The sequence below is a fragment of the Callospermophilus lateralis genome, chromosome 9 (genome assembly GCF_048772815.1).
Source record: "Callospermophilus lateralis isolate mCalLat2 chromosome 9, mCalLat2.hap1, whole genome shotgun sequence".
Lineage (NCBI taxonomy): Eukaryota > Metazoa > Chordata > Mammalia > Rodentia > Sciuridae > Callospermophilus > Callospermophilus lateralis.
In genome coordinates this window covers 59,696,211-59,720,113 of record NC_135313.1, presented here as the reverse complement: position 1 = coordinate 59,720,113, position 23,903 = coordinate 59,696,211, and the positions used below count along the sequence as shown (strand labels likewise).

The 23,903-nt window shown below is 34.0% G+C and overlaps 1 protein-coding gene across 1 annotated transcript in view; it reads right to left on the bottom strand.

Moving 5' to 3' along the window:
• Positions 1-1,512: 1,512 nt before the first annotated feature.
• The window catches only part of Tlk1 (tousled like kinase 1), a 130,468-nt gene continuing 108,077 nt past the window's right edge, over positions 1,513-23,903 (bottom strand). The window contains exons 13-21 of the mRNA XM_076865737.2: positions 15,049-15,146; positions 12,558-12,639; positions 10,492-10,583; positions 10,321-10,410; positions 9,994-10,163; positions 9,135-9,270; positions 6,070-6,181; positions 4,952-5,059; positions 1,513-2,785 (exon numbers count right to left, since the gene is read on the bottom strand). Of these exons, the coding sequence (XP_076721852.1) occupies positions 2,609-2,785; positions 4,952-5,059; positions 6,070-6,181; positions 9,135-9,270; positions 9,994-10,163; positions 10,321-10,410; positions 10,492-10,583; positions 12,558-12,639; positions 15,049-15,146 (1,065 nt within the window). The 3' untranslated portion in view covers positions 1,513-2,608. The remainder of the gene's footprint in view (positions 2,786-4,951; positions 5,060-6,069; positions 6,182-9,134; positions 9,271-9,993; positions 10,164-10,320; positions 10,411-10,491; positions 10,584-12,557; positions 12,640-15,048; positions 15,147-23,903) is intronic.

Genomic DNA, 23,903 nt, shown 5'->3' with positions numbered 1-23,903 from the left:
TAACTTAGAAATAATTTACTAGTAGGTACCAATTTCCTATCATAAATTATTCTATTTGGCTCAGTTAGCCACCTTGGACCTACTCGGTTACTGGCATGTTCCAAAATCTATAGCACTCATTTGGAAAAACTTTAGAAGGAAGACCTAGATCTGTTAAATTGATTCATCTCCTATATACCTTAGACATCAAAATGATTACCTAAACCCAGGTCAAAGGAGCAGTGTCATTTTATGGCTTATTTCCCTCTTCTGCATTCTTACATAAGCTAGAACTGTCATTCACTTGAAAAAGATATGGTGAAGCAGTGATCTAGGTCTACCACTTATTCAGCTTCATGTAAGATTCACAACATCAATTCTATACCTCAACAACAAAAAAAATTTTTTTTGGGGGGGGGCGCGGTTAGAGGGGAGTGAACTCAGAGGCACTCAACTACTGAGCCACATCCCTAGCCTTATTTTGTATTTTATTTAGAGACAGGGTCTCATTGAGTTGCTTAGCAACTTGCTGTTGCTGAGGCTATCTCAGTTTCCTGAGCCGCTGGAATTACAGTCATGTGCCACTGTGAGGCCCTCACCAAATTTTTAAATAAAAGTGGGCATTTTCTTTTTAATTCAGGACTTTATGAATATAGTACTTTAAGATTCAGAAAGATGAAAACCCAAACAACAAAACTGAAAAACATGCAGGCAGCACTAAAAACAATCAGCCAGTGCTAACATTTCATGACCAAGTCAGTATTCTTATAGGATTTCTATCTTAAATCTCCAGAGGAACAGGTATAGCCCTTGAGCCACTCCTGATAGTGCTAAGTGTTACTTACCCAGGATTAGCCTTGATAATGGTTATTAGGTTTAACTCCAACAGCTTCAAACACTTTATACTTGTCCTGAAGTATACTTAAAGAATTTTTTCAGCTGATCCTTAAGTAAAGGAGCTAAGTTAGCCAATATCCTAAATCTTTGAATGTAATTTTCATAGTCTTTACTTTTTAACTATTATTGTTTATTACTGTTTTGGCTACATTCTCTACAATTTCAGCAGCATCTTAAAGAGACAATGTGTCTATGTACAATGAAAAAACAAAATGGCTTGCAACTTCAGAAATAAGAGCCACAGTTTAACTGTACAATATTAAGGGGAATCTGTGGTAGGTAGGTATAGCCTCTGTTTTCTGCAACATGGACAACTTACATGTAAGTATCAGCAATATGAATGTGACAATAAAGAAAAGGTCCTTGTAAGAATGAAATACAACATCCTGAAAAATATTGGTTTCTACCCATACAAGGCAGTTAGAAAATGTTCACATTTTAACAAATCTGTAAAACCACAAGAAACTTTTTTTATGGGACTATCATCCCACCTTGATGATAAGAACCTTCTACAAGTGTAGAATAACCATGAACAATTTATAAATCTAGTATCTATGTGCTCCACAGCCCTAGAACCCAGGAAACTAATTTAGAGAACTCAATATGCCCAACATGGATCATTTTTACATGCCTTGATTGTTAGTGAATGCCTGTTTTTAATCTCTATAATGTACAGTCAACTTGCACCTTCAAAGGAGCTCATTCAATTCTTTTAGCAAAGAAGCAACATCATTTTAGCAGCAATTAAAGCGCCTTCAAGAAGACTTAAAAAAAATACAATATCCAATTAGAAAAGCCATATTTTTAAACATTTGTACAAGAATAAGCTGCTGAAACTTAGTAATTGAAATAGGACATCTGTACAACAATTTACAATAGAGCTAGAAGGGAATTTTATCATTATCCTGCATAGAACTGGTCTGCATTTGGTTACATACTATCTCTTGTTTTAATGAACAAGGCCTGGAAATGAAAGAAATATACCTGTTAATAATTCTAACATGTTGAAAGCACTGGAAATATTACAATTTAGTGAATTCAACTGATTTCAAAAGAAGCAGATCTTTTCATCAAAGGTATAAAATACCTAGGACTAACAGCTCTCCCTTTAATATAACCAGTGGAAAAAAAACGGACATGTGGTTTCGAGGTACAACTTGGTAAAAGCCAGAATAGGCAAAAGACAAAGTCTAACTCTGTCCGAAGATTCTAACTCTCACATTCTACTATAAAACACAATGGCCACTGTCATTCAGTTCTTACTTTGGTTTCAGCAGATTAACTGCCGAATGCTGAAGAATGTATCCAGGCACTGTAGTTCTTGTGTTAGAAATATGTCTCATATTTTCTCCATGTGTTTTTAAATAATGAAAAACTACCCTTCAATTAGAACTCTCTAGTAACAATCAAATATATTTAAGTATTACAAACGTTATTTACAGTGTTCCCCCAAATAAACAAAAACCCCCATTTTTCTTCTATCTTAACATGGTATTCCTGTTTCTGTGCAACAGGCAGTCATCCTTCACTGCTCAAGGTCAGAGTAAGAAGTGTGCATTTATTCACTGTCCATGATCCACTCTCATACAAATGATGCTATGAAGAATTTAGTTCACAAACAGTTCCTAACCATGTCCTGTAAAAAAACAACACAAAAAACACTCAAATGCTCTCAAACTCAAGTTTGCATCTGGAAGCAATTCAAAGATATCATGCCAATCTTGAAGGAAAGTCAGTAAGTAATTATGCTTGAAGAAGGGGGCGTAGGGGATGCTGTCAGCCCAGCCATGTGTAAGTTTCCTGAAGAATTTGATCTTCTCATGTGTGGGAGAAGGTATGGGTCATTTGCCAGTTGGTGAACATCAAATCGATCCTCTTTTCGGTATGCTAAACAGCGTCGTATGAAGGCCTTAAAAGAAAAAAGAAAAAAAAAAAAAACAAAGCCAGCCATTAAAACGATCTTTTCTCCTTCTAAATATCAATTCATGCCTAGCTATTTTCATTTTACCATGATTAGCTTACTCCTATTTACTTAAAATCCATCTCATTCTTTAGAGGTCTTTATCTGTTTTAGTCTTTAATAAATAAAAGTTTTAGAATCTACTTTGAAAATAATTAAGGGGGCTAGGGATGTGGCTCAAGCGGTAGCGCGCTCGCCTGGCATGCGTGCGGCCCGGGTTCGATCCTCAGCACCACATACAAACAAAGATGTTGTGTCCGCCAAAAACTAAAAAATAAATATTAAAAATTCTCTCTGTCTGTCTGTCTCTCTCTCTTTAAAAAAAAAAAAAAAGAAAGAAAATAATTAAGATGAATAAAAAATTAAAGGTGACTGATACAGTAGAAGGCAGAATTTGAGGGAATGAAAGGCTATCAACAGCAAGGTTAAGAAGTTTGTAGAAAGTAAATAAAGACAAGACACCCATACTCAGGTTAGGGAAAATACTTGACAAAGGTGTATTCTGTAGGGACATTAAGAAAGGAAAAAAAATGCAAATGGAACCCCTCCAATAGCCTTTGATAAATTCCAGATACTAAAAAGTGATTATGAAACCTATAAGGTGTAAGGATAGAACCAGAGAAGGCTAAATGAACTCCCTTGTGACACATTCCATTCATTCAGGGTCATTTTTGTCAGTATTAAAAAATAAATATATGATTTAATTCAATTTCTGTTCTCATTGACACAAGATAGGTAAGACCTTATTTTGAGATAGAGTCTTACTAAGTTGCACAGACTGGCCTTGAACTTAAAATCCTCCTGCATCAGCCTCCTGAGTAGCTGGGATTACAAGTGTGCATCACCACAACCAACAATATTTTTTTTAAAGGAATCATATTATCTCCATTACATTTTAAAAGAACATTATATTTACCTCTTAAATTTAAAAAATCATAACTATCACTTAAATAACTTGAAAAGAACAATAAAGACTTAAGGTGCAAAATGGAATGCTTAATAAATACTTAGTGAGATAAGGTAAAACCCTGCAAGGCTACTATGATTGCAAACATCTAACAGTACTTTTCTATACTACATGTGAATAACAGAAATATAGAAAATTATATACTGCCTGCTTATGATTTTTTTTTTTTTTTTTTTGGTATTGGGGATTGAACTCAGGGGCACTTGACCACTGAACCACGTCCCCAGCCCTATTTTGTATTTATTCAGAGAGTTGCTTAGCACCATTGCTGACACTGGCTTTGAACTTGAAATCCTCTTGTCTCAGCCTCCCAAGCTGCTGGGATTACAGGTGTGCACCACCACGCCCGGCTTATGAATTATTCTTATGGGTTCGTTTTTTGAATTTCATGGGATTTTAAAAGGAGAAGACTTCAACAGGGAGTCCCATAAAAAAGAGCTTGGGAACAATATGAGAAAGCAGGAGTAAAACAGATATGAAAGGTCAATAGGGCAAAGGGGAGAAGATAATACTCAACATAAAAAAAGTTTTGCTATTAATTAGAAATATCTATTTCCTGTTATTTTATTACAAAGACATATGGTTTAGAACTGGATTACTGGATATACATGGATTATACTGGATTAGCTCTAAAGAGTTAGTGCAGGGCAGCACAGAGGTCAAGGGTGTGGATTTTGGTGTCTGATAGGAACCGCAGCTCTGCTACCTACTTGCAGGTAAGATTCTGAAGAAGGTACTTTTGAGGTGGTAAGGCTGGTTTCTCATTTTACAAATCAGAAATAACTAAAGTATTTCATAAGTTTGTTAAAAGATAATATATATAAAAGCGCTTAAATTTTATCTTAGTATTAATATAAGCTGATTAAGACTTAAAAGTAATGATGGCCCCAGACCTTGTGATTTTCCCTGATTTTCAAAGCAAGCTGATCTTCACAAAGAATCAGGAACTATACTTGAGTACTTAAAAGATGAAAACTATAATAACCAATGGCTAAAGCAGCTCCTTTTTCCAGCACAAATCACTAGCCCCTGCTGGACAGATCACCTGCAGTGATGATTCCTGTCAGGGTACTTGGTAGTAAGTACTTACTATGTTGTAACCACAATTGAAAGTTACTGCACAAAACTTATACAGGTGAATTTTATACCTTGGCTTCACTGCTTACAACTGGTTTAACAGGGAACTGGACTTCTGTGGCTTTTAATATTGTATTTTCTTGAAGAATGTCTTGTTGAGATTGATTGTGACCAAATGGCTTTAAAAAAATAAAAATAAGATGTTAGGATATTTATCTCACAAAATATTTAAAACAAAGATCATCAGTGAATCCCCCAAAACAAATAACTTGTTTTCTAAGATATTGTCCTCTGTAATTCAGAAGCTAGAATGTAGTCTCAATGGAAATCAGATTATAACTGACACCAGGCTGAGAAAGCCTATCTAATACAGTCCTTAGCACAGATAAAATGCTATAAGGAGAAGAAGAACATAATGCTGTTACAATATAAATAATTAAGATAAAATAACTCCAGATTTGGAGTTAGGAGACCTAGATTTGGTCTTAACATGCTGTGAATTTTCAGAAAAGTCCATTAACCTCTCTTCCCATACTGATGCAGGAATGGGGTGGGATAATTTCTACAACAACTTGTACTTCTGACTTTAATGTAAAAAAAAAAAAAAAAAAAAGGTTTGGAACCAGGTGCAATGGTGCATGCCTACAATCCCAGCTACTTAGAAGGCTGAGGTAGGAGGATCCCAAGTCTGAGGTCAGCCTCAGTAACTTAGCAAGACTTTGTCTCCAAATAAAAAATAAAAGGGCTGGGGATGTAGCTCAGAGTGCTTATGGATCCAATCCCCAGTTCCATCTCCCACCCCCCACCCAAAAAGTTTGTGAAGAATTAAAATGAGACTCTGAGGAGTCACAGTGGAAAATTATGAGCAGACCAAACTGTGTCTGAGTTCGGATGATGGTGGATGTTAGAAAAAGTGGAAAGAATGGAGGATAATGAAAAGTGACGCAGGGTTCCTAACAACAAATGTTATTAGCAGTGTTAACAGAGAGTACTGGAGAGACAGAGAGAGAGAGAAAGCCAAGTACACTGCTGTATTAAAATAATTTTAATCAATGGGAATTCAGGAATAAAGAGAGAAGGCTAGGTTCCCATGAAAGGATTTAAATTGACTTCAAATTAATAAAATTTTATATTTAAAAAGGAAAATTCAACTTAATATCTCTTTTCAGTTGAAGCTGGGGTAACTTACCTTTCTACCATAAAGACACTGAAAGAAGATGACGCCAACTGACCATACATCGACCTTATTGGAAATCTTTGGTGGCTCTTTTCCAACTACAAAACACTCTGGAGGTAAATACCTATAAAGTTATTTGGGGGAGAAAAAAGAAAAGAATACTGTTAATAATCTTTAACTTAAAACCTTTAAAAACACTCTAAATCTTAGAATGCACATTTTATTCATACTATCAATTAAACTTCTGAAGCATTTACATTCTTTTATCATTCGATTCCAGAGTCAAAAAATATAATTTTGTGATAGTATATTTTATATCAACATATATATCTACAGAAACAAAAATTATCATAGAGATTACAATATTCTAATTTGAGTATCTAATAAGAGAAGAACTCCTCTCCTTTCACTCTTCACCATTGTTCAAACTATAGGCAGTTCCCTTCCTAAAATGTCCATCAATTACATGGTTCTCTTGTTTAAACCACCAGGAAAGCACTTACTGTCAACAAGATAAAACCTCCTATCACTCTCTTTAAAAATAAAAATAAAATTAAAATAAACCGAATTTGACAACAATATAAACTTCTGTACGCGCTATCCATACTTTCTAATCCCCAGTTAACTCACTTGCTTCCTTATAACTTCTCTCCTTTTCCCTGATTTTGAACCTACCTAATGCCCTCCCTAATCATTCCATTTCATTTGAGGAACACAATTTCTTCTTTAAGACCCCACCTCCATGAGCCTTCTCTATGTCTCTCCAGGTAGGGCCTTGCTTGTGCCCCATGTTAGGGCAGGATGGTGTGGTAACGCTATGATGACTAGACTGTGAACAGTTCAAAAAGCTCTTATTCACAGTGCAGTTTCAAGCACTGGCAGTGTCTGAAATATACCGAGTATTCAAAAATACTATTTTTTAAAAATTTATAAGTGCTATTCATTAATTCATTTTTTTTTGATAAAGGAAGGGTTAAAAGAAGTGAAAAGATCCATCAGGAATGCAAGCATCTCACACTTCAGATAAATTAAAAATCGTGAAAAGGAGCAATGAAGTTATATGGGAATCTATTTTTTAAAAATCTAGTTTTATATTCAGTGTACTAAATAAAATCACTGAGGTTTCAGCAGGACATTGAAAGATCTCTTAAAAATGCAAGAAACTTTCTTAAAGTAGAGCCACCAAAGATAACTGATGACTCACTTATGATGGAAATCCTTTCCTCCCCCAACAAATAAAGCAAAAGGCTTAGATTTGTTCTATCAATGAAAGTGTCAATATTTTGTATAGGTGTCTATGTATGTAACTAAGAAAGCAGGGCCCTTGAACACTATGAATATTGTCTCTACAGGCAAAAGGATGTAAGCAAGGAAGCTAGATACCAAGGAAATCTGAGGGAAAAAAGTCCACCAGGATTTTAATGGATGAATGCATCTGACTTCAGGGAGAAAGGAGGAGACAAACTTATTTTTTCTAAGTGATACTGACCAATCTAAGTTTGTGGGGATGACACATAATTTATTAAAGCAATATACATGTATTCTAAAAATATGGATAAACCATCCCAGTTTTTAAAAACACAGCTAAATAATATGGCCATAGACACTAACCATTTGTGGGAAACTTTTTCTATCGGAAATATAGTCATGTTCCTATATGGAACATCATAACTGTATCTCCTTCCTGCACAGACCCTAAAGTAAGCTTCCCTGTTTCATGACTGAGGGAAATTTCCTTGTGTTGACCTTCATTAGTGAAGCCAGAGCAAGAGGGAAGCAAATAATGAGTATGTTCTGCAGAAGAAGAATGATTTCCTGTTCAGAATATGATTTTCAAGCTGTCTTCCACAAAGGCAAGGTTTCTACCAAAGAGCCTTGTTTTTGTTGATTTAATCATTGGGATTTTAAGTTCTTGTGAAAAAAATGAGTCCTGGGCTGGGGATGTGGCTCAGGCGGTGGCGCGCTCGCCTGGCATGCGTGCGGCCCGAGTTCGATCCTCGGCACCACGTACAGACAGAGATGTTGTGTCCGCCGAATACTAAAAAATAAATATTAAAAAAAATTCTCTCTCTCTCTCCCTCTTTCTCTTTCTCACTCTCTCTCACTCTTTCTTTAAAAAAAAAAAGAAAAAAATGAGTCCTGTTGCTAACAGAAAAAGTCTGAAGACTAATGATTAAATATATTAACTTTTAAGGGGTTAGAAGTTTACAGGGCAATTTTCTTCAAATATGGGAGGGGGGACACTGACACTGTTATTTTATCCACACCAGATTCCTGAAGAAATGCTACCAGCACAAAAGGGATTCTGAGTAATCCCTTTTCATGAAAGTCAAATCTATATAGACCTGTGGCATCTTGTAGAACAGGTTATCATGTGCCCATGTAAGCTATGTGAAGATGAAACCCTCAGTCACATTTATATCTGCAGTCAAAATCCTGTTCAAGATGAGTATATTTCTCTTCCCATTAAAATTCCACTCCTTTTCCTAAACTAATTTATTCTGCAAACTATGTTTGTTTTGAGATTTTTATAGTCTATGTTCTTACTTTGGTGAATCTACCAGTAAGTTTGAAAATTCAGCTTTTATAAATACCTAAGTACTCTGGGGAGATGACATTCAGTTAGATTTTTATCTGTGAACTGATTCTATCTATGTTTATGAAGTCTTTAGAATTTTTTTTTTTTTGTGGTACTTCAATCACAAAACTGCTACAGAGGAAGCTGGATGCTTAGTTTTCACTTGTATAGTTAAAACATTATATTTATATAAATATCTACATGCATGGTAAGTATCACTGTAACATTACAGAAGAAAATCCATGAAGTCTCCATGTGTGGAGTTTCTGGCTGGTGGGTACTGAAGTCATTTGTTAATGCCACACACGTCATTCTCCTTCTGGTTGGCTGGTATTTACAGTTGAGAAAAGAAGGCTAATCACGATATTCTTCCTCTCAGATCAGAGGCTTAATATTAATACCTTCATCATAATAATTTCAAAGACAAATGAAAATAAAACTAAATTCTCATAAAGCACTGGGGGCTAGATAATTGTGATATTTTTAACAATACATTTACCAGTAAGTGCCTGCCCCTTGGGAAGTTAGATCCATTCCATCTACACCATAGCTATCATCATCCATAATCTTGGACAGACCAAAATCGGTGATCTTGATTTCTCCACATGCCGTTCCATCTACCAGGAGGATATTTCCTAAGAACAAAATATATGATTCTTTTTATGACATATATGTGCAAAACATTATCTTTGATACTTTTAACTCTGGGGAACTAAATATTTATTTAAAATGTGGCAATATAAGCTGAATGTGGTGGTGCACTCCTGTAATCCTAGCAGCTTAGGAAACTGAGACAGGAGGATCACAAGTTCAAAGCCAGCTTCAGCAATGGTGAGGCCCTAAGCAATTCAGTGAGAACCTGTCTCTAAAGAAAATATAAAATAGGGCTGGTGATATGGCTCAGTGGTTGAGTGCCCCTGAATTCAATCCCCGGTACCAAACAAACAAACAAACAAAAAACCCAAATGTGGCAGTATATGGGTGGAAGGCACACCAACCCGTAAACCCAGACGCCCAAGAGGCTGAGGCAGGAGGATTCCAAGTTCAAAGCCAGCCTCAGCAATTTAGTAAGGCTCTAAGCAACTCAGTGAGACCCTGTCTCAAAATTTAAAAAGGACTAGGGATGTGGCTGAGTGGTTAAGCACCCCTGGGCTCAACCCCCTCCCCCACAAAAACAAACAACAAACAAACAAATAAAATGTGGCAATATAATAACACTTGCAATTCTCCTAGTATTCCACTGAAGTTTTAAAAACTAAACCAAAAAGTGTATTTTCAAAGGACTTAACTGAATACGACTTTCTAAAACTCACAGTTTAGAACTTTAAAAAAATTATGAAACACATTTCATTAATTACCTGGCTTAAGATCATAATGTATAATAGGAGGTTTGATCTCATTGAGATATCTTAGTGCATTTACAATCTGCATTACAATAGACCTAGCTTCTTTCTCTGACATTAATTTATGTTGCTTCAGATAGAAATCCAAGTCATTGCCTTCACAGTATTCTAACACTGTACAAAACCTACAACAGGAAAGAGGAAAAAAAAAAAATCAGGCGTTAACTATTGTTTAGTAATTCAGCATCACAATGGAGAATATTTATATCATCACCACAGGATAGGGAAAGCAAAAGCAAAGGTATCTTTTCTTAAAACTTAAATCCTTGAGTATTCACTTACGTATCTGTGTCCAAGGAAAAATAATCGTAGAGTTTAACTATTCTGGGGTGATCCAGTTCTTTGTGTATTCTATACTCTCTACAGGCATGCCTATGGAAAGAGAGTGTGTTAATTCTCCATGACCATTAAAACTTTTTCAATTTTTAAAAACCATAAAATACTAATATTTACTTGTGGTAGTTTTCTTTTTTCTCATCTCTCCAGCTTTTATTAAGCTGATGGATCTTCACAGCAGCATATCTTTGTTCATATAGGTCAAAAGCCTAGGATTAAAGGCAAAGAACAATGATTTCTAGAGATCAAGTAAATAACTAAAGATCTATATTTTAATTTTAGTGAAAAAATTTTCAATAATACTAAGAGTTAGAAGAATATTACAACTTTTAGTGATCATCTCTGCAAATGTTATATATAGTTGAGTGACACATATAGTTGAGTGAATGAGATATAAGTTTCATGGTGATAAATTAGAAAATCTTAATGTGAATTTTCACATTCAAGTTTTCAAATGTTAACACACTGAATCAAGATTAATAAATAAAACTGGTATTTATTTTTAAAATGGACCTCTTCTTCTGTACTGGTAGTAGTAGTAAGCAGCAAGAAAAACAGATGGCTGGGATGCTTTTCTATGGGTCAGATAAAACAAACCTTTCTATCTATCTTTTCTTGGTAATCCCCTACTTCTTTTTCATTTTTTTTAAATAAGTTCCTAATAATTTCCCAATTACTAAAAAAAAAAAAAAAAAAAAACTAGTCATTACAGAATTGCCCAACATATACAAAAGTAAAAAGTAGTATAATGAACCCTTACATATCCACCATCCAACTTCAAAATTTATCATCACTTTGCAAGTCTTGTCTTGTCTCGTCTATTTCCTATTACACATGCTTTTTTATATATGTGTATTTCTTGCTCTCTGTCCTTTTTTTTTTTTTTTTTTTGGTGGTGCTGAGGAACCCAGAGTCTCATGTATGAGAGGCAAGCACACCACCTGCTGAACTGTATCACCAGCCTCTCAAGCATATTCTTCCTTGAATTTATTTATTTGTTTGTTTGTTACTCATTGGAGTGCTAAGGATTGAATCCAGGGCCTCCAGCAGGTGAGGCAAATACTTTTATCACTGAGTCACATCCCCAGCCCTTCTTGGATGTTTTTAAAAACAAATCTCAGACTATATATCATTTCATCCATAATTTCTTCAGTATTTATCTCTTATAGATAACAAGGCTTTTAAAATGTAACCACATATCATTACCACTACTATCCTAACTACGTCTATAATTATTCCTTAATCACATCAAATATCCAACCTGTCTTCAACATTCTCTGGTCTCAAAAATTTTTTTTGGTACTTGATTTATTCAAATAATCAATCTATTTTTTAAGTTAAAAAAAAAAAAAAAAGAAAGAAAGAAAGAGGGGTTGGACTTGTGGCTCAGTGGAAGAGCACTTGCCCAGCAGGAGTGAGGCACTGGGTTTGATTCTCAGCACCACATAAATAAATCAATAAAATAAAGGTTCATTAACATCTAAAAAAAATTTTTAAAAAAAGGAAGAAAGAAAAACCAAAACCAGAATGATTGTACTTTAAGTCTTCACATGATTCATAAGTATTTTTTTAATAGCAATAAATGTCACTGCAAAAAGATTTAATAATTTCAGTTCCACTGTCATTTATATACAAAGGTATCCCTGTGAAAAACACATAGGGGGGTTCAGGGTACAGTTCAGTGATAAGAATACACACTTAGCATGAGCAAGGCCCTGGGTTAGATTCTCAGCACTGCAAAAATAAAAGTAAAAAAATTTTCATATTTTTTAATTAAAAAACCCAAAACACTTAGAAGCTTACATATTTGTTAGAAGGTAGGTTCCCCAGTCCCCCCACCTGCAAATTTAACCTAAAAATAAGTAGTAGAGGAAAAACAGTAAAATTACTGTTTTGTTACAAAATCATTAAAGCACGAAAACAGACATAATACAGTGATGAAGAAGTTTGGAATGCTCTCTTTGGAGTCAGATGAACTTATTACCTGAGTGACTATGCTAAGTCACCCTCTCTGAGCCTCAGTCTTATCTATAAAGTTAGAGTTGTTGAGAGAATTAAATGGGGATAGTGCAGGGGCAAGGACAGGTGTTTAGACAAGTACTTCTTAACCACATACTCTATATCTTTGCTATAATGAGAATTTTTATAGTTGTTAGTGAGAATAACATTAAAATGTATGTTACCTTATATACTTCGCTAAAGCCACCTCTTCCAAGCAGATGAAGTAATAAATACCTTTCATTTAATGTTGGATGATCTTTGAACCTTAAGGGTGGAGAAACAAAGCCCACTCAGACACATTAAAAAACACACATAAAAATTCTGTCTACGTTAAAGTTCCATTCTCTTTTTCTACTCCTAGCTATTTCTTCCCTAGTTCCTCTACTGATAATTTCACGTTTCATCAATATTTCTTTTCATTCTCTTCAGGAATATCACCTATCTTAATAATTTTGTACTTACAAAGCCTGACAAATTACAGTACTCTCATAAAGACAACATTTACTGTATTTTTGTTTTCTTCTTCTTTGCAATGGGAATTTAATCCAAGGGTACTTTACTACTGAGCTATATCTTTAGCCCTTTTTAAATTTTTGATTTTGAGACCGTGTTTCACTAAGTTACTTAGGGCCTAGCCAAGCTGCTGAGGCTAGCCTCAAACTTGCAATTCTTCTGTCTCAGCCTCCCAGGTCATGGGATTACAGGACTGTATTGACATGAAATGCCTTCCCTACTTATTCTTCAGCAATGATTTCTGTGGTAAAATATACTTTTTTATGGGGGCGGGTATTGAACTCAGGGGCACATGATCTCTGAGCCACATCCCCAGTCCTATTTTGTATTTTATTTAGAGACAGGGTCTCACTGAATTGCTTAGTGGCTTGCTTTTGCTTAGGCTGGCTTTGAACTCTCAATCCTTCTGCCTCAGCCTCCCAAGCCTCTGGGATTACAGGCCTGCGCCACCATGCCTGGCTGGAAAATATACTTTTATATTGAGAGTTATGGCTGATTTTATACTACATAATTAAAATAATTTTATTTATAAATGATAAAATTTTACTGTCTTTGCACATCCATAAAATAAAACTTTGAAAACCAATTTAAAAAGTAAAGATTTTTTAGAACTTATAAGCAATATTACTGTTATTACTACGTAACAATTATGGTACCCTCTACATCTTAAGCACTTAACTCAAAGGTCCCACTACTGGATCTATTTTATATAGATACTAAGAGGATAAGTAACTTAAACTTAACAGCTAATATATGGCAGGTATTAGCAGAAAAATGTAGTTCAAAAAAAAAAAAAAAAAAAAAAAGAAGGCAACAATAGCTTTATAATTCCAAGTGCAAATACATTGTTTTATTATCTTATTCAAAATCAATTGAGTGTAGGTTGGATAATTTGAGCTTTCCTAAGAATCCTGTGAATAAGAGAAACTGCTATTTAGTTTTAAGGCATATTGTAAATCTGAAACAATTCACTTTATTTTAAACAATCTAAGTCATATCTACAAAGTTTGAGCCTAATTTTCAGAATAGTTCATCTTATTTTATTTACTTATTTACCTTTTTTTATTACTTGGGATTTCAACTCAGGGATGTTCTTCTATTGAGCTACATACCTATCCCTTTTTATTCTTTATTCTGAGACAGGGTCTGAACTGCTGAAGCTGGCTCTGCACCTGCCATCCTTCTGCCTCAATCTCTCAAGCAGCTGGCATTACAGGGGGTTGTCACTCCACATGGCTTAGAATAGTTAATTTTAAATTAGTTTTATCCTATCTGCTTTATTTGAATTTTAACTGATAGAATTTGGGTTATTCTATAACTCTCATTATTTCATTCACCTCACACACTGGGTTACTTTCTTTGCTTTGCATTCCTTTAACGTATACTATTCATGGCACTCATTTTGATTACTAGGGATCAAGAACAGAGAATTATAATTTATAATTGTTTTCCATTTCTTCCCAAATTCTTGCATAATGCATAATTCTTGCACATATGGCACACTAGAATACTTTTAGTTGAAATAATTTCTCCTCCAATAATATAACATTAACTTTGATATTCAGGCAACAAATATTTATTAAGTGCCTGTCATATGTCAGACACTGGTCTAGGTTCTGGTGCTACAACAAGAATAAAACCAACTTCATTTTCTCATGAGGCTTACTGTCTGGCAGGAGACAGATAATAAGTGAAATTTTTCCAGATAGTAATAAATACTATGAAAAAATAAAGCAAGGTAAGCATACTGATATAGGGAATAACATGAGACAGGGACCGTTTTCTGAGATAGGGAGGTTGACGGACAGCCTCTCTAATAAACATCTGGAGTGAAATAAAAAGTAAGCCACTCTGGTATTTAGAGGAAAAACATTTCAGTAAAGGAAATGGTAAGTACTAAAACCCTGAGATGGGACTAGGCCTGACATGTCTGAGGAGTTCAATGTGCTTGTGACATGTAAATAAGGGAAGGATGACAGAGATGGAATGGTGCAATAGTCAGGAACCAGCATACAAGGCCTTCAAAGCTGTGAGAAAGACTGTGGATCTTTTCTATGTGTGATGAAAGGCCTGACAAGGAAACAGTGTGTTTACACTCTTCATGGAGGAGGGGGAAGGGAACTTTTATCATATACAACTCAAATACAAATAATGACTCACTGTGAATTATCTTCATTGTTTATTCTTTTGAGCTCCCGTATGTGAAGATTTCTGACTCTTTCCAAACGTTCAAGTTCTGCCTGGATTTCTGCCTCTTCCTGAAAATGAAGAGAGGGGACTATAACAAGCTCAATTTATTTGTGATATAAAAAAGATATTTTTACCCATGCATCAATTTTCTACAGTGATGGGAAGAATAGTGCATTATAAAGTTCCACCGAGTTAAAAGACCAAAGTGCTTTTTTTCAATGCCTGAAAGATAGAAAAAGATAAGGCAAAAAGCCTATGTCAAGAAACCATCCTCCACATAAAAAAAATCTAGACCTAATGAGATGGTGGATTTTGTTCTGTAGTACAAGAAATCTACTTTTATAACGTCTGTACCAAAAGTGAGTGCAAGATAGTCTGAAGTTATAAAACAAAATGACCTGAAAATCTTACTTTTTGTCCATCCAAATTTTAATTTAAGAGGGAAGAACTTAGTATAAAACACATAAAATGAAGAAATTTTATAATAATTAAAAGAGGAAGAAAAGAAGAAGATAGAATCATTGAGTATTCCTAGACTTTACAATATTTGGAATAAATCCTACTGTAATCCTAAAGAGACAGTAAAATAAAAAATGTAGGGAATGCTGTGTTGGATCCTCAGTTATCAGAGCAAACATAGGCAGACTAAAGATTTAAGCACTTTAACCACTATTTAATAATATTTTTATGAATGTATTTTTCGTGTCTTTAAAATACATGATTTTCAGAAAAACTTAAACTAGATGCAAATACATGATTTTCAGAAAAACTTAAACTAGATGCCAAAACAAATAAGCAGATATAGCACCCATGTTACTCACTCTCTCTCACACACACACTTTTGTCAATATAAACTTCAGTACTACTTAAAGGATGTACGTGTACATAGCAAATTCTGGTGGAAATATCTAGAAATGTCCTGTTTTTAAATATTCTGAATAAATATTGTTGAGTAAATAAAGATTACCTTAGCTTAATATGTACCCAATACAATTACAAACTTAGACCACATGCAACAGAGATTATTTCTGAATATTTCATTAGCTCTTTTGCTTTTCCTTTACTAAATTATTTTTACCTCAAAATATTAATAATTCTGAAATTTATTTTGAAATATAAATATTATCATTTCATTCAAATATAGATAACAGAGGTGTAAAGTCTATTACATCTATACCTAAGAAGTTGAAAGGAATACTTTAAGTAGTATGGAGAAAACACAAATCTTCAAAGATTTTAAAAAACTAAGTCTAACTAAATTGTTTGTATTCTACTTAACTCTTAGGGTTACTTTTATTATTTAAAGTGGAATTCAACCACAACAACTTTTTGCAAAGATATTTAATAGATTAGACTTACATGATAAATGGAAAATTAAATGAAGAGAAACCTTTCTAGAATTTTGATTTTTCTAAACAGGTACACTTAACAGACTGTCTTAATTACAATTTCCTCATTTAATATAGCTTCAGTCATAAATATTTTTTGTCTTTCTCTGCCCACCTTCAGTACTTGGGATTGAATTCAAGGGCACTCTACCACTAAGTTACATCCCCAACCCTTTTGATTTTTCAATTTTAAGACAGGGTCTCACTCAATTGTTGAGGCTAGCCTCAAACTTTTAATCCTCCTGCCTTAGCCTCCCAAGCTGCTGAAATTACAACAGTGTGCCACTGTACTTGGCTACAAATATTTTTCTTAATGAAGAAAAAAGTAAGGTGACATACTAGGATATTCATTAATCTAAGAGTCATTATAACAGGAAATGAATTTAAAAACTTTGCAACAATAAACTCAAAACATAACTTAGCTATCTTAATTTAGTCATACAAGACAGAATAAGAAACTGGTCATATAGATGTGCCTATGAATATGGAAGATCTTAATTTAGATTACTGAATCTAGAAAGGGGTAACTTTTTCTCTTTGTATTTGTCTTTGTACTAACATTTGGTAGGCTGGCTAAATTTTAAATACTTGAAGCCTATTAAAATACCACCTGAAATAATTTTAACTTTTTTTTGAAACTGTGGCATAGGGAGACTATTTCAACAGCCAATTTACTGAAGTTAAATTTACTGAGTCATACATATATATAATTATGAGATTCAACTAGATTGTTGATGCACCTATTTACATTTGTTTTATAATCACATCTATAACCAATATCACAAAATACTTACTTAAGAAAATAAAATATCTGTCTATATCAGTAAATTAAAGAAAGTTTTCCTCCTCTATAAAACATGACAAATGTGCTCCATAAAATTTTACAAAATAAAAGCAGTCAATCTTCATTCATTTTGAACTGTTACATTTACTGAGGGAAAAAAATGTTCAAAGAACTAGGGGAAATTACTGGATTCTCAGTAATTAGGAAGAAATGTCAAAGGACGAAACTTTACCTGAACCTTCCTTACAAATAAATCCATACGCCAGTAAAATTTGTTTGTATTTTCCATCTTGTAACGCAACATTTCACAGTAGTATAGGCCATAATATAAAACAACATGATTCTGGATGAGAGATAATTCCACAACTCTAAGTAATTTCTCTCAAATCCCAATGAAAAAAGTATATACGCTACAATGAACTAAATATCTGTGATCCCTTCAAATTCATATAATGAAGCTCTAAAACCCAATATGATGGTATTTGGAGACAGGGCTTTCTAGGAGGTCATTAGCATTGGATATGTACCTGAGGGTGGTGCCCTCATAATGGGATTATTGGTCTTGTGAGAAGAGTGCCCCACCACCTCCCAAAGAACAAAGAGAAAAGGCTATACATAAGCCAGAAGAGACCACTCACCAGAAACTAAATCCTGTTGGACCTTTAATATTAAAACTTTTAAGATTTCAAAACAAGAAAATAAATTTCTATTGTTTAAGCCATCCAGCCTCCTATTTTATTATGGCAACCTGAACAGACTAATACACATCCTATTAAACAAATGTCAGAGGCAATACTGTCTAGTATTCTCTCCTCATAGAAAGGGGCACTGCCCAGACTGGATCTGGCTGCAGGGCACAAGAGTCTAGAAAGCAGTAGTTTCAACAACTAATTTATCTTTAAGATACATTCAGATCATTTCCAAAGGTTTATCCTATAGGCTATACTCTACTTGCTTGAAACTGACATTAACCTCTGGGACATCCTCAGAATTAATCTTTTTCAGAGGGTTTAGGAGAAATGAGGATGACCTGGATTCACAACTAATCACTATAGAATGGAATCCTCAAACTCACAGCAAAACTAGGCCAGATCAGTACAATAAAAGAGAATCCAACCAGCTGAACTGACTTTAGTAAGAACACTTAAGTTTCAACCCTGGATTAATCCAGGAGCTGAGCAGTTAATTAAAATGGAAAATTTAAAAGAAACAAAGAAAGAAATAACATTGAGAATGATTAGGTCTCTGTAGGCAATTACAATGTAAAAGGAACATGAATAATAGACTGTATTGAAGAGAGGTAGTTTTGGTGATCAAGTACAAAATAAATGGACATAGCTCTTATCTATTTAAAGGCACAATAATAAACAATGTAACACTACATACTAAAGCAGTTTTAACAGTACTTTAAAAAAAGCTCTGATATTCTGAATTATATAAAAAAACCAAGTCACACAAGTATACAGCAACATATCTCAATACTGCCTCACTGTTTAAAATAACCTGCAAAAACACCACCTGCGACATTTAAAATTTTTCATTATATATATGGAAGATTCATCCTACAACAGTTTTGTCTCTCACAGATCTTCACCACAGAAATGTTTTCAATTTGTAAACAAAGTCTCCTCTAATAACTTAATATCTCCTTGGCTCAACTCTCTTCTAAGCCAAAAGCAAGCAATAGTAATGAAGAAACTGTTAACTTTCAGGTTAAAACTACCAGATGAATTTGGAGTAAGCATTTCCTATTGTAACAAATTTTCAAAAAAGATAATTATTAAATGAAAGGTAGAGTGTGAAGGCTTTGAAGAGTTATAAAATGTATTTCAACATTTAAATCTGATATATTTCATTCCCAAATTAAACAGTTTTGAAAAGTATTTAGTAAAATTTGAATGTATATTATATTTTATCCCACCAAAAAAACTTAATTTCTCCAAATTTCCTTTTTTTATATTAAAAAAAGCCAAGATAAGATAGGAAATATTTCATTTGTTTTTGCAATGCTGAGGACTGAATTCAGGGCCTTCCTCATGCTAAACAAGTGCTCTACTACTGAGCTACACCTGCCACCCCCAGCCCAGGAAGTATTTTGATATAGCACTCTCAACTTGCCTATAATCCACAAGGGTTGGTGAAAGAAAGTAATTTGTATGGCATATTATAAAAATGGGGAAGCACAGAAATGCAACAGTATCCAAACAACATTAATTTAAAAAAACTAGTTCAGACTGAGATTTCAAAAAGCTTGATACTGAATTTACTTAAAAATTAACACCTTTAAGTCCTCAAAGACTTGTTTCATCAACTATTAATAATGACATTCTAAAGATTATCACCAGGCAAGTGAAAGGTGAAACTGACAAAATGCACTATTAAAAAGTAACAGAGGGGCTGGTTGTAGCTCAGTGGTAGAGCACTTGCCTAGTATATGTGAGGCACTGGGTTCAATTCTCAGCACCACATATAAATAAATCAAAGATACATGCATTCCCAAATTCTAAATACAGATATGGGAGATCTGAACTGACATAAATATGAGCCAACAACTTCCAAAAACCACCTATACAAAGCGTGTCTGAATTTATCTTAATTTAAAAACTACTGGCCCATAATCATATTTCTGAGTAAGATGGGGGGAGGGGAGAACAAAAGTTATGAATTCCTATGTGTTTTCTTTTCCAACTATATAAATATTCCCTCCCATTGCCATCACTAAACATCCAAAAGGTCACCATTGATGGGAGCATGGTGTATCTTCCTCAGGTGTATTTAATTAGGTAAGATTAGAATACAACATTTACTACTAATGTTTTCTTCTCTCCACCCTTTAAGTCCTTCACTGCCTTTTAAGAGAAGAGGAGGAGTGGTGGTTTATTCTCAAGTGCATAAACAAATACACTGAAACCTTAACAAGGAATGACTTATGCTAAAATAAGTTGGTTCTGATTTTCTGTATTTTCCTCCATTTTATTTAAACAACAACCACCACCACCAAAAAAAGAAAAAAAAATCAAACAAACAAAAAACAATAAATAAATAAGCCCACAACCTCCTCAGCAGCAAATAAATGTAACAAATCTAATGACTGGCAAATTTTAAACAGTATATTTATATATCACTGTATCATGGGGCTGAAATTCCTTAATGTTAAACACTAACCAAAGTGCTGACACCAAGCCCTAGCATACACAGATACAAGACCTTACTATAGTATACTGTAGGCTTTTCTCTTAGCTTTTTGCTGCTTTTTAGCCTTTCTCAGGATGTTGGTGGATTACAAAGATTTTAACAGCATGAGAAGATTTAACTCTCCATCCAATAACAGCAAAAGTCTAGTCTTCAACTCTTCCAATATGCATGTGCATATAAATATCATGGCTTTAACAATCTGTATGATTTTTAAAGGGAAAGACTGGTAGCTAAGAAACTTTTCTCTTTTTTGTAAAACAGTGTTCTCTAGACTGAACTACAAATCTGAATTAAACAAACTCTGATCTAAGTAATGGAAAACATGACTTCTAAGGTTCTTTCCAAATGTATAAAAACTTTTACATTTCATTGCTTATGTAACAACTGGATTCATATTGAACACTAAGGGAGTAAAACAACTTTTATCTCTAAATTTTCATTTTGGTAAATGAACATCATCTACTACCAAGATGTCTGATTACAAATGTGAAAAATCAGAGCCAAGAATATCTGAAGGTCCTTAAGAAAATAGGAGGTAGAATATAAATGACTGAGAATTTCCCATCTATAAACTAGTTTCATGTTCTCTCAGCAAACACCTTTTATAGGCTACTAGTTTTTAAGTGAAAAGCAGTAAAGACAAATATTAATGAAGAATTCCAACACTTCTTAGCACCTTTCTTGTCCACATACACCAAGTCATAACATTCTTCATGAGCTTAACTGTGATTATTTCAAGCTTCATGCATTTCCACTGCAAACCACTGCCTATGCAAGTAGCATCTGTGTTACATTCTATAGAACACAGTGTACAATGTAGTTGGCTTTATTTAATTGATAGAAGAATTCTCAAAATATTTATTTTGGTCATGGTCATTAATATTGAGATGAACACAGATGAACAAAGATTAAGCCCTCTAACATTATGTTTGCTCATTATTTTAATTCAAATCTAAAGTGACAAGAAAATGCCACTTTATGCAAACTTAAATCTTTGTGGTCATACTAAGATGATTATGGTATTCTAAAAAGAAAGACCAGAAGGGATATCAAACTCCAAGAATATTTGGGGGTCAAGTCACCTAAAACCAATGCCCTGTATTCTCCACTGTTCAAAAGGCTTGTAGACAATCCATTGTCTTCCATTTCAACTAGTTGCATAGTCCACTGTGAAGGAGTGAGAAAGAGCTGTGTACTTGTTCTTGACCTGTAAAGATTTCATCATGGAAGATTAATACTGATGCTGCTGCTGCCTGTTACTGGTTGTTTCTCTTTGCAGGTGCCAATATCGGTCAGAGAACAGGATTTCAGTGGCAGAGTTGTTGCTATACTGTTATCTCTTCAGAACGGAGGCACAAGGAGAGATGAATGCCACATCGCAAGGAGCAAAGGAGAGAGAGAGAAAGAAATGGTGTCAGGTGGCATGTTGGATGTGATTTTTGTTTTAGTAGAGATTGAGATGACTGTAAATTGTTTAGCTGATTCCTTCGGTCTGTAAAGATACCTTTGTGTTGGTGCTGATGATTCTTGACTAATCCTGTTTCAATCACAAATTGGTTATGTTTTCCCAGTTAAACTTTTGGCATGTATATTTAGGGCTTACAAATCAAATAAACATACTCTCACACGCACACACCAAACACACATTAAAGCCAATTCCTACTATGCTATTTAATATTTGATACTGAGCCGTCCAACCTTAATAATCAAATATTTAAATAACCAAGAAGATGATGAAATTTGAAGACTAGAAAACAAAGAGCAACACATATCCATATGCTGTTCATATTACAAACTTGAGTAACAGCAGTGTCAAGACATAGTTACAGATTCTAATAACTTCAAAAATTCTATTCCCTTGTAAGTATGACTGGCAATTTGTATCTTTTTAAAAGCATTATGACTACAGAGAGAATCTATCATAAGGAAGTTGGTTTTTCAGGAATTTTCCCCCTCATATGTGTTCATTTATAACAGTCCTTTCAAATCATTTCTTTCTTGTCTTCAACTTCTGAATGATAATCTGATTATACAAACAACCTAGCAGAGCTTCTCAAATCACAAAGATAATTGTTTTCCCATAACTTGAGTTTATGAAAGACTATTATCAAAACAGGATCAACTGGTGTGTGATTTGTTTCCTTAAATCCTAAGATTCCACATGGGGCAGAAATACATAATATAGGAATGTTTGAGGCTTTGCCTTAAAGAACTTCTTCTTCTTCTTTTTTTTTTTTTTTTTTTTTATTTTTTTGTACAAGGGATAGAACCAAGAGGGTACTTTACCAGTAAGCTACATCCCCAGCTGTTTTTATTTTGAGAAGGATCTCACTAAATACTTAGGACCTTGCTATATTGCAGAGACTGTCCTCAAACTTATGATCCTCTTGCCTCAGCATCCAGTCGCTGGGATTGAAGGCTTGTACCACCACACCCGGTGAGAAACAACTTTTAAAAGACAGGAAACAGTTGCCTTTGCAACTATTAAGTTTTTCATAAGTGAACACTGAGGCAGTTATGCATAAGTATTGGTAACAGAAAAGTTACTTTCTTTTTTGTTAATAATTTTTTTTAGTTGTAGATGGGCCCAATACCTTTATTTTATTTATTTATTTTTATATGGTGCTGTGGATCAAACCTAGCACCTCACATGTACAAGGCAAGTGCTCTACTGCTGAGCTACAGCCCCAGTCCAAAGTTACTTTCTTTTTGAAATATTTTCAGTAATAACTTGTATGGTCTCATGTTTTATTATATAGTTTTATTCTGTTCTATGAAATCCTTAAGATATTTTTTTAAAAAAATATTCCAGAGTATACATCTTACAAAAAACGTGCTTCATTGACCTTTAAAAATAAATTTAGAACAGAAAATCAATAGAGTAGCTCAATAAAGAAATATTTTAGCTGCTACAACAATCATGAACATAATGTGAGAGAAACAAAAAGGATGTATGTAAAACACCTGATTAACACTGCTCTGAAAAAAAATGTAATGTTTCTCAAAAAACCAGAGGAGCAAATACTCCCATTACTTGAAGACTGTACTTTAGGAGATATGCAATGAGAGCTACAGTGAATTAATTCTTATGAATACAAAGAATCAACTTACTATTCATCTACAATAAAATAAATTTAGAAATAAAGCACATGCATGTTGCCACTGAAAGGTGAGTAGAGGTCGACGTTCTGGCTCTGTCATTCACTAGTCAGTCAGTAGTCTTTATAAATAGTCAAAGAATACAAAAAAAAAAAGACCTTTGCATTCAAAAAGTTAAAATTTATGTTCACTCAAAAGGGGTTAAAACTTCAAAGTCTACAAAAAATATTATTATTTTTTAAAGGTAATATTATGAAATGAGAATTTGAATCATGCCTGTATTAGGCAGAGTGTGAAAATAAATCACTTGTAAATGAGTAAGCAATGAATACAAAACTAGTAATAACTAAAACAATATT